The 19,422-nt window shown below is 35.2% G+C and overlaps 1 protein-coding gene across 1 annotated transcript in view; it reads right to left on the bottom strand.

Moving 5' to 3' along the window:
• The window catches only part of LOC133655580 (paired box protein Pax-2a-like), a 99,253-nt gene that overhangs the window by 31,189 nt on the left and 48,642 nt on the right, over positions 1 to 19,422 (bottom strand). Inside the window, 1 exon segment of the mRNA XM_062055857.1 lies at positions 257 to 371. Within this exon segment, the coding sequence (XP_061911841.1) occupies positions 257 to 371 (115 nt within the window).

Here is a 19,422-nt window from a genome sequence, read left to right on the forward strand (position 1 = left end):
CCTGATGAATCTGATCCAGTGACACCCAAAGGACCTTGCCCGACCATGACTGAACAGTCCCCCGCCCCCCCCCCTTACCCCGATTCCACAACCGCTTGCTCAGCAAAAGCGCGCCCGGACGACAGATGCTACGCCGCTCGTCAGATAGATGTCTCCCCCGGACCAAGAAAGGACATGAAATACTCGACTTGTTGGTTGACTCTCTTTTAATGTTCAAGCATGTACAGTTGGCATGCGGCGAGGGTCTCGATCTTACCTACTGGGTAGCTTTGCGACACGCTGGGGCCCAGGTCCGGGTTGGCGTTGGACGACAAACTGGGCTTGACTTCGTCCAGGCTGGAATTGAGGCCGGGCAGCGAGTACTCATTAGCCTGGGAAGCGGACAGTGGAGTGGTTACACAACAATACGCCTCCTGCCTTCACGTGCGGCGCTATGCGTTTGGTGTGAGGGCGTCGTGTGTGCGTGTGGCGCTCCAAGCGTATCGTGAATGGATTTGCCTATTGTCTGGGAGGAAGTGGGCTTATTCGTCCCTGAATGGGACGCCGAGGCGTCAGCTGGGCCCTTTGTGACCGACGCGCTTTGTTGCCCGCGCGCCATGTGGCCCTACAACCGACTTACACGTTCAGCTACACTATATACACTGCAAAAAGTCAGCGTTCAAAAACAAGAAAAAATAATAATAAAAATTAGGGGTATTTTATTTGAACTACCGTATTTCCTTAAATTGGCGCAGGGAATATAGTATTTGCACGTCTAGAATTACTGCCGGGTCAAACTCGTTTCTCAAAATAATGAACGCATGCTTGGCCTTATCGCTGGTTCATTATTAACGCCGGATCAAATTCGTTTCGCAAAATATTAATTTTATTATCGCATGTCTATAATTTTCGCCGGGTCAAACTCGTTTCGCAAAATATTTAGCATATGGCTAGAACTTCCGCCGGGTCAAATTCGTTACGTCACGAGTGACGCATCTGTCCTCATTTTCAAAATGGAGGAAGCTGCTTTCAGTAGTTTGCAATCGCACAAAGGAAAAAAGATAACGAGCTATTCAGTAGGATTTAAGGTCCAAGCTATTGAATACCGGTACAGTATGCTAAAAAGAACAGTAAGCAGCTCTGTTTTATTAATATACCGTAGCTGCGTGTGTCAAATACTGTATAAGTCATTAAATGACTCCCGCCTCCTGGTGGTAGAGGGCGCTACCGCGCTAGTGATCCTTCTTGCGACTTCCGGTACTGCAGAAGAAGTGACTACACGCAGCAAGAGATTTTTTTTTTTTTAACATGGAGGATTACATACCGGTATCTAAAATAAAACAGTTTTCTAAACTGGACTTTCAATGGAAGCAGGAGGTAATAATTAAAGGAATATCTCCATCGAGACAGAGAGACTTTTAAAACTGAAGAAAGAAAATAAGGAAGACTTCTATAAACAAGTTATCGATGCTTTTGGTCAGAAGGAGCTGCAAATGGACTCCATTTATAAGTACAGGTAACACCATAATAACGTTTTTTTTATTAAATGTGCTTTTCATGATGGTATGCTTACATCACACTCAAAGCGCACGCCTAAATTTACCGCATTCCTTTTGGTAAACGCCGGAGTGAGAAGAGGTTTTGAAATAATTACCGCATGCACGGCCATCCCGCCGGCTTCCGGTAAACGCCGGAGTGACAGGAGGTTTTAAATTAATTAGCGCCCCTGCGGCTATTCAAGGAAATACGGTAAGCAAAATGATCTGCCAATAGAACAAGAACATTTGGCTTGTCAAGACTTTCCAAAGCAAGTAAAATTAGCTAACTTCATTGAACCCAAAAATACCTTAAAATAAGTATATTCTCACTAATAACACTTTTATTGGTAGAAAAAAAAAAAAGACCTTTTCGCTCAATATGTTGAAAAATATTCTTAAATGAAGTAAATGCTAGTGGCATTATCTTGACATAATGATATGCGCTCAGCAATACATTTCTTGAAACCAGCAAACTTATACTAAAAACTAATTTATTGTTCTTAATGGAAAGGCAACAAGGCAAGCGCTTGTTACTCTCGGGGTCTCCTAGCCGCTCAGGCAAATCATATGGTCTAAAAATGCATTTTTCCATGGATAACATGACATCATCGCGCCAAGTGCGTGCTCGTTCAGTCAATTAGTGCGCATATATACAGCCCGGCCCCCGGCCAAAACATTTTTTATTGTAATTTTGAAGAATTCATCTTAATGTGCATGGACTATTTCTGTTCAAAATTGTTAGAAATGTCAAATGTTTAAATATGAACTGTCAGTTTACTGTACTGTGCCAACTGTACTACTATATGAGTACTTATTTTCTATTGTTTCATTGAAAATAAAACAGCAAAGTCCATTTGGCTGTCATCTGTTTTAATTATGAGACACAATTGTGTCAAAGTCATGATTTTTTATTTCATGCTTGAAATAAGAAATTATTAATTAAAAAAAGTAGTCTTATACTTGTAAGTGTTGATGACACGGCTTTGCAACAGTTGATATTCTAGTTTCAAGCATGTTTTACTCAATATAGGTCATCAAATCTCAGCAACAAGCTGTAATATCTTACTGAGATCATTTAGGACCAATACCCTTAAAACAAGTAAAACACTCTAACATAAAATCTGCTTAGTGAGAATAATTATTTTATCAGACAGAAAATAAGCAAATATCACCCTTATTTGAGATATTTAATCTTACTTAGATTTCAGTTTTTGCAGTGTTGGATAGGATCGGATAGGATAGGATAGGATAGGTCTTTATTGTCATTGCAACAAGTACAACGAAACTATGTTTTCAGCACAAACCCGTTCAAGATTAGACAAAAAAACAGTGTACAGGGTTACAGAACAGGAACGCTGATGGGTTGCCACGAGGTGCCCCGTATAAGGTGGGGAAATAGGTCAAACGCTGGGGAAGAAGATGAGTAAAAAAATACAATCCAGACTGGGCTCCTAAGGGGGCCTAGTCTGGAGTGGGAAAAAAACCTCCATGCCATGCACACATAAGCATGTTACATTTAATCGCGACAACTCGGAACAGATGTGGGGGGAGTTGGGGCCCTGGAGGTCGACTGCTGCTATGAAGCGCTGCCAGCCGTCCATCAGGGGAATCAAGCGGTGGTGAAGTATTTGGCCACCCATCCAAATGATGAGAATCAGGTATATAATTGTATAAAATCAAGCACTTTAGGCATGGAGACTATTTCCACAAACATTTGTGAAAGAATGGGCAGCTCTCAGTGATTTCCAGCGTGGATATGTCATAGGATGCATTCTGTGCAACAAATCCAGTCGTGAAATTTCCTCCCTCCTAAATATTCCGAAGTCAACTTTATCATAAGAAAAGTGAGAAGTTTGGGAACAACAGCAACTCAGCCACCAAGTGGTAGGCCAGAGAGGGGTCAGCATAGTGCAAAGACTTTCTGCACAGTCAGTTGCTACAGAGCTCCAAACTTCTTGTGACCTTCCAATTAGCCCACGTACAGTACGCAGAGAGCTTCATGGAATGGGTTTCCATGGCCGAGCAGCTGCATCTAAGCCTATCACCAAGTCCAATTCAAAGCGTGGGACGCAGTGGTGTAAAGCACGTCACCACTGGACTCTAGAGCAGTGGAGACGCCTTCTCTGGAGTGATGAATCACGCTCTTCCATCTGGCAATCTGATGGTCCAGTCTGGGCTTGGAGGTTGCCAGGAGAACGGTACATTTCGGACTGCATTGTGCCGAGTGTGAAATTTGGTGGAGGAGGAATTATGGTGTGGGGTTGGTTTTTCAGGAGTTGGGCTTGGCCCCTTAGTTCCAGTGAAAGGAACTTTGAATGCTCCAGGATGCCAAAACATTTTGGACAACTCCATGGGATGGCACTTCAAGTTCATATGTGAGTAAAGGCAGGTGGCCAAATACTTTTGGCTATATAGTGTACCTTTTTAGTGTCTGAGTCACGCTCGCGCTGGTTTAAAATAAACTTTTGTCGGGGTCTTTTTAGACGATTTATGTACGCATTTTTTCCCAAAATACACAATAAGTGCAAAAAGTTCAACACTGTTTTACAAGCGCCATTATCTACTTGTAATGCAGACCTGGGCAAATTAAGGCCCTTTAAGCTTTTCAATCTGGCCCGCCGGACATTCCCCCAAATTTTTTTTTAGATGTTTAAGATGGAAAGTGTAGCTGCCATTATGATGTGCAGTGATGTTTTCAAATTACCGGAAGTCTTGAACTATACAAAGTATTTCAATGGTTGGAATCTGCGCTTTTGCATTATATACTAGTTACTATGGTCATCTAATTAGTTACTATGGTCATCTAATTAGTTACTATGGTCATATAATTAGTTACTATGGTAATATAATTAGTTACTATGGTCATATAATTAGTTTATCTGGTAATCTAATTAGTTACAATGGTCATCTAATTAGTTACTATGGTCATCTAATTAGTTCCTATGGTCATCTAATTAGTTCCTATGGTCATCTAAGTCCCAGCAGCTCGGACGAGGCACCAAGCGGTGTGGGTGGGGAGCGTTTCCACAGAGTGTCAGCCTGAACTGTGGGTTTCAGTGGCAGAGAAGGAGATTTTTACAACAAAGTTCTAAAGCTTAGTGATTCATCAGATGTATCAGATTGTAGTTTGGTTTATTTTTCACCCTTCGCGTTCATACTTTGCTTTGTTTGTTGCATTTTTGTTTCGCTAAATATGTGGATGGAGAAGGGATGTGGCGGTCATATGTTGTCAATATTCAGTGTTTTATGGTTCATTTGACTATCACTAATATTTGATCACTTATAAGCAGCATAAGTAGATGGTGTCCAAACAGGGAAGTGTTGCCTGTAGTCTCTATCTCAGACCTGGGCAATTAAGGCCCGGGGGCCACATGTGTTAAGCTTTTCAATCTGACCCGCCGGACATTCCCCCCAATTTTTTTTCGATATTTAAGATCGATTTTTACTAGAGATAAATGCGTTAAAATGTAATATCGGAAATTATCGGTATCGTTTTTTTTATTATCAGTATCGTTTTTTTTTTTGTTTTTTTTTTTTAAATTAAATCCACATAAAAAAACACAAGATACACTTACAATTAGTGCACCAACTCAAAAAACCTCCCTCCCCCATTTACACTCATTCACACAAAAGGGTTGTTTCTTTCTGTTATTAATATTCTGGTTCCTACATTATATATCAATACATATCAATACAGTCTGCAAGGGATACAGTCCGTAAGCACACATGATTGTGCGTGCTGCTGGTCCACTAATAATACTAACCTTTAACAGTTAATTTTACAAATTTTCATTAATTACTAGTTTCTATGTAACTGTTTTTATATTGTTTTACTTTCTTTTTTGTTCAAGAAAATGTTTTTAATTTATTTATCTTATTTTACTAATTTAAAAAAAAAGTACCTTATCTTCACCATACCTGGTTGTCCAAATTAGGCATAATAATGTGTTAATTCCACGACTGTATATATCGGTTGATATCGGTATCGGTTGATATCGGTATCGGTAATTAAAGAGTTGGACAATATCGGGATATCGGCAAAAAGCCATTATCGGACATCCCTAATTTTTACCCTTCGCGTTCATATTTCGCTGTATTTGTTGCATTTTTGTTGCGTTTCGCTTGATTGTAAAATATGTGGATGGAGAGGGGGTGTGACGTTCATATGTTGTCAATATTCAGTGTTTTATCCGTCATAGTTAATATTGTAAATCCCACATTCTTTATTTTCATGTACATTCTGGGTGTCTCATTCAGTAAAAAAAATGTTTAAATTCCATTCCGTTTTTTAAGGCGGTCTGTCATAACGTTTTCAGCATTCAATCAGACATTATTGTGAGGTTTTGGTATTAGTGTTCCTAAAAATCTGATATATTTTTTTAGATCTTTAAGATGGACACTGTAGCCGCCATTATGGTGTGCAGTGATGCTTTCAAATTACCGTAAGTCTTGAACTATACAAAGTATTTCAATGGTTGGAATCTGCACTTTTGCATCATATACTAGTAATGTAATTAGTTACTATGGTCATCTAATTAGTTACTATGGTAATCTAAGTCACAGGAGCTCCGACGAGGCACCAAGCAGTGTGGGTGGGGAGCGTTTCCACAGAGTGTCAGCCTGAAATGCGGGTGTCAGGGACAGATGCGGAAGGAGATTTTTAGAACAAAGTTCTAAAGCTTAGTGATATATCAAATGTATCAGATTGTAGGTTGTTGGGGTTTTTTACCCTTCGCATTAATATTTTGCTGTGTTTGTTGCATTTTTGTTGCGTTTCGCTTGATTGTAAAATATGTGGATGGAGAGGGGGTGTGACGTTCATATGTTGTCAATATTCAGTGTTTTATCCGTCATAGTTAATATTGTAAATCCCACATTCTTTATTTTCATGTACATTCTTGGTGTCTCATTCAGTAAAGAAAATTAAAATTCCATTCCGTTTTTTAAGGCGGTCTGTCATGACGTTTTTAGCATTCAATCAGACATTATCGTGAGGTTTTGGTATTAGTGTTCCTAAAAATCTGATATATTTTTTTAGATCTTTAAGATGGAAAGTGTAGCCGCCATTATGATGTGCAGTGATGTTTTCAAATTACCGTAAGTATCGAACTATACAAAGTATTTCAATTGTTGGAATCTGCGCTTCCGCATGATATGTTGTCAATATTCAGTGTTTTATCGTTCATAGCTAATATTGTAAATCCCGCATTCTTTATTTTCATGTACATTCTGGGTGTCTCATTCAGGAAAAAAAAGGGAAACTACCATTCTGGTTTTTTTTTAAGTGTTCTGTCATAACTTTTTTAGCATTCAATCAGACATTATTGTGATGTTTTGTATTAGTGTTCCTAAAAATAGATATACCGGCCCCCAGACATATTTTTTTCTCTAAATTTGGCCCCTCGAGTCAAAATAATTGCCCAGGCCTGCTTTAAAGCCTCACTATTTTATTCCTTTTTTTAAAATGTCATACCTTAAACCAGTGGTTCTAAAACCTTTTCACACAGAAAAAACGTAGTTCCAATTACCACCATAATGACCAACATTACAACACAGTAGTGTGGTAGGCTTAAATATTCATTGAAAAACAAGGCAGAGGTTTTATTTAACTAGTATATTTGATATTTTTGGCCACTGTAACATTACACACAGTTCGAACAGTAACACCATGTTTGAATATAGGAAAATAAAACACTGTACTTTAATCAAGGGATACCACTAAAAGGCAGTGTGAGAATCTCTGCCTTAAACCATGTGTGTCATGCAGCTGGAGTTTGGTTGGCCCACAGTGAGAAAAAATAAAAAATAAATAAAAATTGGTAAAAATGTAAGAAAAAAGAGCAAAAAGACGTAGTGTAATAAGAAAAAATCTACACATTTGTAACAAAATTTGAAAATAAGTATGCAGGAATATTTAAATTTTTTCTGTAAATGCTAAAAACAGACATTATGTATCAAAACTTAGTGGCAGCTTTGTGTTAAAAGTGACCAATTGTATTATTATTAGTAGGGATGTCCGATAATGGCTTTTTGCCGATATCCGATATTCCGATATTGTCCAACTCTTTAATTACCGATATCAACCGATACCGATATCAACCGATATATGCAGTCGTGGAATTAACACATTATTATGCCTAATTTGGACAACCAGGTAGGGTGAAGATAAGGTACTTTTAAAAAAAATAAAATAAAATAAGATAACTAAATTAAAAACATTTTCTTGAATAAAAAGAAAGTAAAACAATATAAAAACAGTTACATAGAAACTAGTAATTAATGAAAATGAGTAAAATTAACTGTTAAAGGTTAGTACTATTAGTGGACCAGCAGCACGCACAATCATGTGTGCTTACGGACTGTATCCCTTGCAGACTGTATTGATATATATTGATATATAATGTAGGAACCAGAATATTGATAACAGAAAGAAATGGGGGTAGGGAGGTTTTTTGGGTTGGTGCACTAATTGTAAGTGTATCTTGTGTTTTTTATGTTGATTTAATTAAAAAAAACAACGATACAGATAATAAAAAAAACGATACCGATAATTTCCGATATTACATTTTAACGCATTTATCGGCCGATAATATCGGACATCCCTAATTATTAGTCATTCATACCAAAATATGTATCGTTTTGTCTTTTCGCTCTTTTTTCATACATTTTTACCGTTGTTTTTTTCCGACAATATGTTGCGGGCCGCACTTTGGACACCCCCGAAATAACCTAAACAGTACACTCTGTTACACTAAGTTCGGTCTTTAAACATATTTTTTCTGCTTTTTTTCCCCACATACATACTTCAGCATCCTTCTACTTTTCATTACGCGGCCCTCGGTGGAGAAAAGTTATGACACCCCTTTTTCAAGTAACTCACTTCCAGTGCTCCACTAATTACGGCCACAATTAATTTGCACCGAATGGGAAATTAATTTCAGCGAAATAATCCGTTTGAGTTCATTGATTTTTTTCAGAAATAATGCGCAGATCCTGTTATTTAAACTTCAAATACCTTGATGTTAGGGAGCTAACGTTGCAACACAAACGTCAACAACAACGAAACGTTAACTAAATAAAAATAAGTAATAACAATTTCAAACCATTCTTTCAATTTTTAACACAATGTCTTCTAAAGGCGTCAATTCTAATCTTTTAAAAAAAAAAAAGTATGACTAAAAAAAAAAGTATCCCAATAATATTAGGAACGTAGTGATCCGATATTAACGTCAGCTATCGGTTCGATATCAATAACAAAAAAACAAGTAATGGATTGTATCGGCTGATATAAGCGCTCTGATACAAGCAGGTTAACATCTAAATGTCCTCCGAAGAACACTTCTAATTTTGTCAAGTCATTTACAAAAGGTATGTCTAGGTAAGAGCTAGCAGATACACAACAGCTAAGCACACAATAGCACACAAGCTAGACGTATGTCAGGGGTCACCAACCTTTTTGAAACCAAGAGCTACTTCTTGGGTAGTGATTAATGCGAAGGGCTACCAGTTTGATACACACTTAAATAAATTGCCAGAAATAGCCAATTTGCTCAATTTACCTTTAACTCTATGTTATTATTAATAATTAATGATATTTACACTTAATTGAACGGTTTAAAAGAAAAGAAAACACGAAACAAATGACAATTAAATTTTGAAACATAGTTTATCTTCAATTTCGACTCTTTAAAATTCAAAATTCTACCGAAAAAAAGAAGAGAAAAACTAGCTAATTCGAATCTTTTTGAAAAAATTAAAAAAAGGATTTATGGAACATCATTAGTAATTTTTCCTGATTTAGATTAATTTTAGAATTTTGATGACATGTTTTAAATAGGTTAAAATCCAATCTGCACTTTGTTAGAATATATAACAAATTGGACCAAGCTATATTTCTAACAAAGACAAATCATTATTTCTTCTAGATTTTCCATGACAACAATTTTAAAAGAAATTCAAAAGACTTTGAAATAAGATTAAAATTTGATTCAACAGATTTTCTAGATTTGCCAGAATAATTGTATTGAATTTTAATCATAAGTTTGAAGAAATATTTCACAAATATTCTTCGTCAAAAAAACAGAAGCTAAAATGAAGAATTAAATTAACATTTATTTATTATTCTTTACAATAAAAAAAATAAATTTACTTGAACATTGATTTAAATTGTCAGGAAAGAAGAAGAAGGAATTTAAAAGGTAAAAAGGTATATGTGTTTAAAAATCCTAAAATCATTTTTAAGGTTGTATTTTTTCTCTAAAATTGTCTTTCTGAAAGTTTTAAGAAACAAAGTAAAAAAATTAATGAATTTATTCAAACAAGTGAAGACCAAGTCTTTAAAATATTTTCTTGGATTTTCAAATTCTATTTGAGTTTTGTCTCTCTTAGAATTAAAAATGTCGGGCAAAGCGAGACCAGCTTGCCAGTAAATAAATACAATTTAAAAAATAGAGGCAGCTCACTGGTAAGTGCTGCTATTTGAGCTATTTTTAGAACAAGCCAGCGGGCTACTCATCTGGTCCTTACGGGCTACCTGGTGCCCGCGGGCACCGCGTTGGTGACCCCTGACGTATGTCATAAGTGTCCTTAATTGAACTGTATTGCAGTTTAATTATTGATGTTTGTCAACACGAACGAGTATCAAATAATTATTGTTGCAAATTATTTACGCATACAAAGTGTCCAAGGCCTAAGATAATTAGAACGTATCCAGTAACAAACGTGTCCGCATCAGTCAAATTCATGATGATTTAGTCTACTTTATAACTTTTGTTTTCACCCTCTTTTTGTGCCCTTGTGGGCATTATCCTTTCCATCCTTATCCTTTCAGTCCTTTGTAACTGAGCTACTGTGTGGAACAAGTTTCCTAATGGATCAATAAAGTTTGTCTAAGTCTAAGTCTAACTTAAAAAACAAACACAAAAAAACTATTACCACATCACTTCAACTTAAAGACGGCATAAGTCCACTTCAGACAGTTAAGGGTTTTTCATCATTGTTCTCTGTTTGACTTATTTCACGTGATTAAGCCTTTTCTGACAAAATAACACAAGTACATAGGTATGATTTGTGCCGCTATTGTATCACATTGATATCGTAATCGGACAATACTTAAGGATCCATGTTGGTATCGTATTGAAAGTGAAAAAGTTTTATCCCTATGAAATATAAAATGCAAGTTTTTTGACTAAGAGAAATCCTTTAATTATCAAACATTGGCATAATGCTGGAGTCAGCAACCCGCTGCTCTTTAGCGGCGCCCTAGTGGCTCCCTGGAGCATTTTTAAAAAAGGATTGAAAATGGAAAAAGATGGGGGAAAAACTTTTTTTTTTGTTTGAGGACAAACATGACACAAACCTTCCCAATTGTTAGAAAGCCCACTGTTTAATATGTTGGTGTGTACGCTTCACTGATGAGACTATTTGGTGAACATCGTTTTGTCCTACTCATTTCGGCGGTTCTTGAACTCACCATAGTGTGGACTGTGACGCAACAGTTTGTTTACATGTAAAATCTTCCACTCCTTTGTCTCGTTTTGTCCACCAAACTTTTTATGCTGTGCGTGAACGCACAAAAGGTGCGCTTTGTTGACGTTATTGACTTGTGTGGAGTGCTAATCAGGCATATTTGGCCAGTGCATGACTGCAAGCTAATCCATGCTAACATGCTATTTGGGCTAGCTGTATGTACATATTGCATTATTATGCCTCGTTTGTTGGTATATTTGAGCTTATTTAATATATTTTGCTTTTATCCTCTCTGTATATTATTTATATTTACATGTCTCATGACACATTATCTGTATGTAATATTGGCTGCATTGTGTGCCATGTTGTTCCAGACCACAGCAAATGTTACCCAGCTTGCAAAGATTGTAATAAATCTATTAGAAGAGGATTTAAGTTGGACACACACATCTATACCTTTGGCCAGTAATTTCCAGGAGTTATCTATTATATAGTCTCTATATTGTGTAGTTATATTTATATGGTAATTATTATTCTGTGACTGTAAATTGTTTGCTGGTTTTCTTATTGATGCTTTTATTTTTTTCCGTATTGTGCAGGTATAATTATATGCTTTTACTTGTAATTGTGTTGCAAAATGTTGCAATGTTGACTCTAATAACACAAAGCTGCCATGCAGGCTGTTTCTTTCTTTAAAAAAAAATAATGAATGAAAATCAATGTCATTATGAATTATTGACCTATTCAAGGCTCCAATTACGTCACATTAAATATTCCACTTTGAGATACTTTTTGGGTAAAATGTTGCATATTTTGTGTTTGCCATACGTTTTTTTTTAAAACGAACAAAAAAAACCCCCCATAAACAATAATAAAACTTATAATTGACGGATAGATCTGAAGTTGATCTCGAGATTATTGTGTTCGAAGTAAACAGTAAAAAAATATATATATAATTAATTTTTTAACACTTTAATGAGTAGGACCCTTTTGGATCCCCAATAATTTTAGTGTGATTGTTTTTTTTAAGTGTCATTGCTCAAAAATAATAATGAATTAAAATCAATTTTGTTATGACTTATTTACTTTTTTAAAGCTACAATTATTATATAATCTGAAATATTCCACTTAAAAATGTTACTGGGTGAAAATATTGCATATTTTGTGTTTTTTCTATAAAAACATTGGTTTTCTTTGACAAAAAGAGCATACAACTTACATTTTTAAAAATGTTATATTGACAGATAGACCTAATGTTGATCTAGAGCAGGGGTCACCAACCTTTTTGAAACCAAGAGCTACTTCTTGGGTACTGATTAATGCGAAGGGCTACCAGTTTGATACACACTTAAATAAATTGCCAGAAATAGCCAATTTGCTCAATTTACCTTTAACTCTATGTTATTATTAATAATTAATTATATTTACACTTATTTGAACGGTTTAAAAGAGGAGAAAACACGAATAAAATGACAATTAAATTTTGAAACATAGTTTATCTTCAATTTCGGCTCTTTAAAATTCAAAATTCAACCGAAAAAAAGAAGTGAAAAACTAGCTAATTCGAATCTTTTTGAAAAAATTAAAAAAAGAATTTATGGAACATCATTAGTAATTTTTCTTGATTAAGATTAATTTCAGAATTTTGATGACATGTTTTAATAGGTTAAAATCCAATCTGCACTTTGTTAGAATATATAACAAATTGGACCAAGCTATATTTTTAATAAAGAAAAATCATTATTTATTCTAGATTTTCCAGAACAAAAATTTTAAAAGAAACTCAAAAGACTTTGAAATAAGATTTAAATTTGATTCTACAAATTTTCTAGATTTGCCAGAATAATTTTTTTGAATTTTAATCATAATAAGTTTGAAGAAATATTTCACAAATATTCTTCGTCGAAAAAACAGAAGCTAAAATGAAGAATTAAATTCAAATGTATTTATTATTCTTTACAATAAAAAAAAATTGAACATTGATTTAAATTGTCAGGAAAGAAGAGGAAGGGATTTCAAAGGTAAAAAGGTATATGTGTTTAAAAATCCTAAAATCATTTTTAAGGTTGTATTTTTTCTCTAAAATTGTCTTTCTGAAAGTTATAAGAAGCAAACTAAAAAAATTAATGAATTTATTTAAACAAGTGAAGACCAAGTCTTTAAAATATTTTCTTGGATTTTCAAATTCTATTTGAGTTTGTCTCTCTTAGAATTAAAAATGTTTGGCAAAGCGAGACCAGCTTGCTAGTAAATAAATACAATTTAAAAAATAGAGGCAGCTCACTGGTAAGTGCTGCTATTTGAGCTATTTTTAGAACAGGCCAGCGGGCTACTCATCTGGTCCTTACGGGCTACCTGGTGCACGGGGGCACCGCGTTGGTGACCCCTGATCTAGAGATTTAAGCCTTGAATAATAATAATAATAATAATAATAATAATAATACTGAATAATGACACATTTTTAATATTTTTTTGACCAAAACCCTTTGGTGTCCCCGGGATCAAGCCTGAGTGGAGGCCAAAATGTATATTTTTTTATACATATATTGTAGTAGTTTTTAAAATGAAAAATATCAAAATGATTTTGAAATGATTTTTCAGTGTGCGGCCCTCAGTGGAAAAAGTTTGGACACCCCTGTTCTAAGTAGCCTCTGATTTACTAATGGTTTCTAATGTTGTTAAAAAAATGTGTAGAATAAATATACAATTTCAACATTTCTGTCAACGAAGATTTGCTTCAACCTGCGACTCAGTCATTTTGATAGTAGGCTATTATAGCTAATATAGACACTTACGTCTTCATTATAAGACTTATATACACTGTAAAAAAAAATATCCTATTTTTATGGTTAATTTACTTTAAATTTCTACTGTAATTTTTCAATTTTTTTAAAAATAGTTTATAAAACTGTAGAATTGAAGACATTATCTGTAAATAAACAATCCGCCTGTTATTTTAAGTAATATGCCAGTAATGACAAACTATGTATATTTCTTTTTTTTCTTTTTTTTAAATACCAAATTAATTATACATAGCATTTTCTGTTTTCTTAAATTACTTTCTAATTCATGTAAAATTACAGTAATTATCTTTCATTAAATATGTAGCTTGTTATATAAAAGTCTATGTCCATACTAACAATCTAATAAAGGTATTTTTCTGCAGAACTGTTTGCATCGTCACTTTATTAAACGTGGTTGTTCTTAACAATTCAGAAAAAAAATCTGTAAAATTACGATATTTTTCCGCATTCTCACTTCATTGAAGATGTTTGATCGTAATAATTTGGAAAAACTCTGTAGAATAAAGGTATTTTTCTGCAGAACTGTTTGCATCGTCACTTTATTAAAGGTGGTTGATCTTATTCATTTAGTAAAAATCTGTAAAATTACGATATTTTTCCGCAAAACGTTTCATGAAAATTTCTGTAAATAGAATGTTTTTGATCATTATTTGGTTTACAACGATTTACTTTAAATTTATGGTTTTCGTTTGGCAGCCTTAGCTGCCAGTAGATGACCGTTTTTTTTAGGGATGTCCGATTATCGGCCGATAAAAGCGTTAAAATGTAATATCGAAAATTATCGGTATCGGTTTTTTTATTATCTGTATCGTTTTTTTGTGTGTGTTTTTTTATTAAATCAACATAAAAAACACAAGATACACAAATTACTTTCTAATTCATGTAAAAATACAGTAATTATCTTTCATTAAATATGTAGCTTGTTATATAAAAGTCTATGTCCATACTAACAATCTAATAAAGGTATTTTTCTGCAGAACTGTTTGCATCGTCACTTTATTAAAGGTGGTTGTTCTTAACAATTCAGAAAAAAAATCTGTAAAATTACGATATTTTTCCGCATTGTCACTTCATTAAAGGTGTTTGATCGTAATAATTTGGAAAAACTCTGTAGAATAAAGGTATTTTTCTGCAGAACTGTTTGCATCGTCACTTTATTAAAGGTGGTTGATCTTATTCATTTAGTAAAAATCTGTAAAATTACGATATTTTTCCGCAAAACGTTTCATGAAAATTTCTGTAAATAGAATGTTTTTGATCATTAGTTGGTTTACAACGTTTTACTTTAAATTTATGGTTTTCGTTTGGCAGCCTTAGCTGCCAGTAGATGACCGTTTTTTTTAGGGATGTCCGATAATATCGGCCTGCCGATATTATCGGCCGATAAATGCGTTAAAATGTAATATCGGAAATTATCGGTATCGGTTTTTTTATTATCTGTATCGTTTTTTTTTTTTTAAATCAACATAAAAAACACAAGATACACTTACAATTAGTGCACCAACCCAAAAAACCTCCTTCCCCCCATTTCTTTCTGTTATCAATATTCTGGTTCCTACATTATATATCAATATATATCAATACAGTCTGCAAGGGATACAGTCCGTAAGCACACATGATTGTGCGTGCTGCTGGTCCACTAATAGTACTAACCTTTAACAGTTAATTTTACTCATTTTCATTAATTACTAGTTTCTATGTAACTGTTTTTATATTGTTTTACTTTCTTTTTTATTCAAGAAAATGTTTTTAATTTAGTTATCTTATTTTATTATTATTTTTTAAAAATTACCTTATCTTCACCATACATGGTTGTCCAAATTAGGCATAATAATGTGTTAATTCCACGACTGCATATATCGGTTGATATCGGTATCGGTAATTAAAGAGTTGGACAATATCGGAATATCGGATATCGGCAAAAAGCCATTATCGGACATCACTAGTTTTTTTACAGATTTTTTTTTTTACAGTGTACGGATTTTCATTTTTTGCGGCTCCAGACAGATTATTTGTTGTATTTTTGGTCCAATATGGCTCTTTCGACATTTTTGGTTGCCGACCCCTGGCATAATGAAATATAAAGGGAGGCTAGAAATAAACAATTTTTTTTTTAGCAATTGTTGATACTTGCAGAAACATAATTTATATTAATTTCACACATTACCAGGAAGTTAATTATTGCAAATATAAAAACTAAGGATGTCCGATAATGGCTTTTTGCCGATATCTGCTATTCCGATATTGTCCAACTCTTTAATTACCGATACCGATATCAACCGATATCAACCGATACCGCTATCAACCGATATATGCAGTCGTGGAATTAACACATTATTATGCCTAATTTGGACAGCCAGGTATGGTGAAGATAAGGTACTTTTTTAAAAAATTAGTAAAATAAGATAAATAAATTAAAGACATTTTCTTGAATAAAAAAGAAAGTACAACAATATAAAAACAGTTACATAGAAACTAGTAATGAATGAAAATGAGTAAAATGAAGTGTTAAAGGTTAGTACTATTAGTGGACCAGCAGCACATACAATCATGTGTGCTTACGGACTGTATCCCTTGCAGACTGTATTGATATATATTGATATATAATGTAGGACTGTATCCCTTGCAGACTGTATTGATATATATTGATATATAATGTAGGACTGTATCCCTTGCAGACTGTATTGATATATATTGATATATAATGTAGGAAGCAGAATATTAATAACAGAAAGAAACAACCCTTTTGTGTGAATGAGTGTAAATGGGGGGAGGGAGGTTTTTTGGGTTGGTGCACTAATTGTAAGTGTATCTTGTGTTTTTTATGTTGATTTAATTTAAAAAAAAACAAAAAAAAACACGATACCGATAATAAAAAAAACGATACCGATAATTTCCGATATTACATTTTAACGCATATGTCGGCTGATAATATCGGCCTGCCGATATTATCGGATATCCCTAATAAAAACCCTCGTTTTTGCGGTGATAGCAGATGTTATCATGTTTATACCATTTTAATGAGATGAGACTTCCGGAGTGGGACACCATTTGTCTCAGTGGGCCCTGATCCCATGTGGGGAGGAGTTGGGGGGCTGTGGGTGACCCCACCCTTGTCTGCCTCTATTGCCGATAAACTCCAATTGTCCGCTTACAACTGTCGGCTGGCACCGGGGTCGGATGTTTTGCTCTACTGGGGACGAGGCTTCAGACGGCCGGCAGACGTTTTTCTCATGCAGATAGCGGGCTGAAAGGGATGACCACATGGCACGCAGAAGTGTGGGAGGGCCGGCGTCCATTGAGTTTTGCATCAGCAGAATGGCTTTTTAATGCGTCACCCGACACTTGGCTAATGGGGGACACATTTTGCACGGGAAGAAAAAAAAAAAATGAGGCCCCCCCTCGATACAAGATTAATATCGCATTAAATTAAAACTGATTTTTTACTCAAACCCCCCTTTTCCCGTTGCCTTTTAAGACTCTCCCTGACGCTCTTTTGTGATTGCAAGTCATTTCCAATTGCTTTTGGTATTGATCTTCCAGTAGAAATCAGTTTTGTAATTAGCTGCAAATTAGGCCCTCTTCTGGAGGTGAGGCCTGTCCCACTGATTTATCACCTGCCTAATTCCGCCCGATTGGAGAGAAATTAAAATGAACTCAATTAGGCCACTTTCGCGTTTGCTTTTTATGGCCGCGACTCGGGGGTTTTTGCCGGGAGAAATTCATCGTCTCTTGTTGTTTAATAGTGTAATGAATGTAAATAAAGGTTATCCGTTGTGATAAAGCTGCAGCTTGTAATAAGTGGCATGGGGAGAGGAGGAGGGGGTGGGGGGGGGGGGCTTATTTTTGAGCGATGGAGGGTGGTCGTTTGTCCCGAGACACCCGCAGTTGTCACTTTGCTTTTGCGAATGGTGCTAAATGCGCTGTGTTTTGTCACGAAAGGCGTTAAAACTGAATTGATACATCCCCCTGGGAGCCGGTGTCCCCTGTGGTGGACGTCGGTGTGTTCTGAAAAAAAATGTGCCGCTTGATAAAATAGGAATAAGGAATGGACAGATTTTGATGACATTTTCAGAAAATGTCCAAAATGAATTCCTGGAACAAGTGCTTTTGTAGTTTTTAATATTATTCGTATATGCATTTTAGGCCTGGACTCTCACATTATTAACTAGATCCACTCGACGTCCATTGCACCTGTCGCCTGAGCCGAGGATGTCGTTTTGGCTTGTGCAGCCCTTTGAGACACTTGTGATTTAGGGCTATATAAATAAACTTTGATTGATTTTTGGTTTCTTTCCTGGTATGTAAAATAATGCTAAAAAGAACCACAATATTCAGTAGGAAAGGGACTCATATGGCCCCATTCCTCGCGGTTTACCTGACACATGAAACGTGACAATTTTAGTGCGTGCATTGTGTACATTTTAGACTAATCAAGGTTCATACCGTTTTTTGTTTTTATTTGTTTTTATGGTATGTAAAATAATGCTATAAATAACCACAATACACAGTAGGAAAGGGACTCATATGGCCCCATTCGTTGCGGTTTACCTGACACATAAAACTTGACGAATTTGGAGGTTTAGGTTAGTCGAGCTTTATACTGTTTTTGTTTTGTTTTGTTTCTTGGTATGTAAAATAATGCTAAATATAACCACAATATTCAGTAGGAAAGGGACTCAAATGGCCCCATTCCTCGCGGTTTACCTTACACACGAAACGTGACAATTTTAGTGCGTGCATTGTGCACTTTTGCCACCAGACATTTTAGATTAATCAAGGTTCATACCGGGTTTTTTTAAAATTTGTTTCATGGTATGTAAAATAATGCTATAAATAACCACAATACACAGTAGGAAAGGGACTCATATGGTCCCATTCGTTGCGGTTTATCTGACACATGAAACGTGACAATTTTGGTGCGTGCATTGTGCACTTTTGCCACCAGACATGAAAGATTAACCAAGGTTCATACCGTTTAAACATTTTTTTTTTTTTATGGTTGTAAAATAATGCTATAAATAACCACAATACAAAGTAGGAAAGGGACTCGTATGGCCCCATTTGTTGCGGTTTACCTGACACATGAAACTTGACGAATTTGGAGGTTTAGGTTAATCGAGCTTTATACTGTTTTTGTTTTGTTTTGTTTCTTGGTATGTAAAATAATGCTAAATATAACCACAATATTCAGTAGGAAAGGGACTCATATGGCCCCATTCCTCGCGGTTTACCTGACACATGAAACGTGACAATTTTGGTGCGTGCATTGTGCACTTTTGCCACCAGACATTTTAGATTAATCAAGGTTCATACCGTTTTTTTTAAAAATTTGTTTTATGGTATGTAAAATAATGCTATAAATAACCACAATACACAGTAGGAAAAGGACTCATATGGTCCCATTCGTTGCGGTTTACCTGACACATGAAACTTGACGAATTTGGAGGTTTAGGTTAGTCGAGCTTTATACTGTTTTTGTTTTGTTTTGTTTCTTGGCATGTAAAATGATGCTAAAAATAACCACAATATTCAGTAGGAAAGGGACTCACATGGCCCCATTCCTTGCGGTTTACCTGTCACATGAAACGGGACAAATTTGAGGGGTGCACTACTGGCCTTAGCTGCTAGAC

The sequence above is a fragment of the Entelurus aequoreus genome, linkage group LG08 (assembly GCF_033978785.1).
Source record: "Entelurus aequoreus isolate RoL-2023_Sb linkage group LG08, RoL_Eaeq_v1.1, whole genome shotgun sequence".
Classification (NCBI taxonomy): domain Eukaryota; kingdom Metazoa; phylum Chordata; class Actinopteri; order Syngnathiformes; family Syngnathidae; genus Entelurus; species Entelurus aequoreus.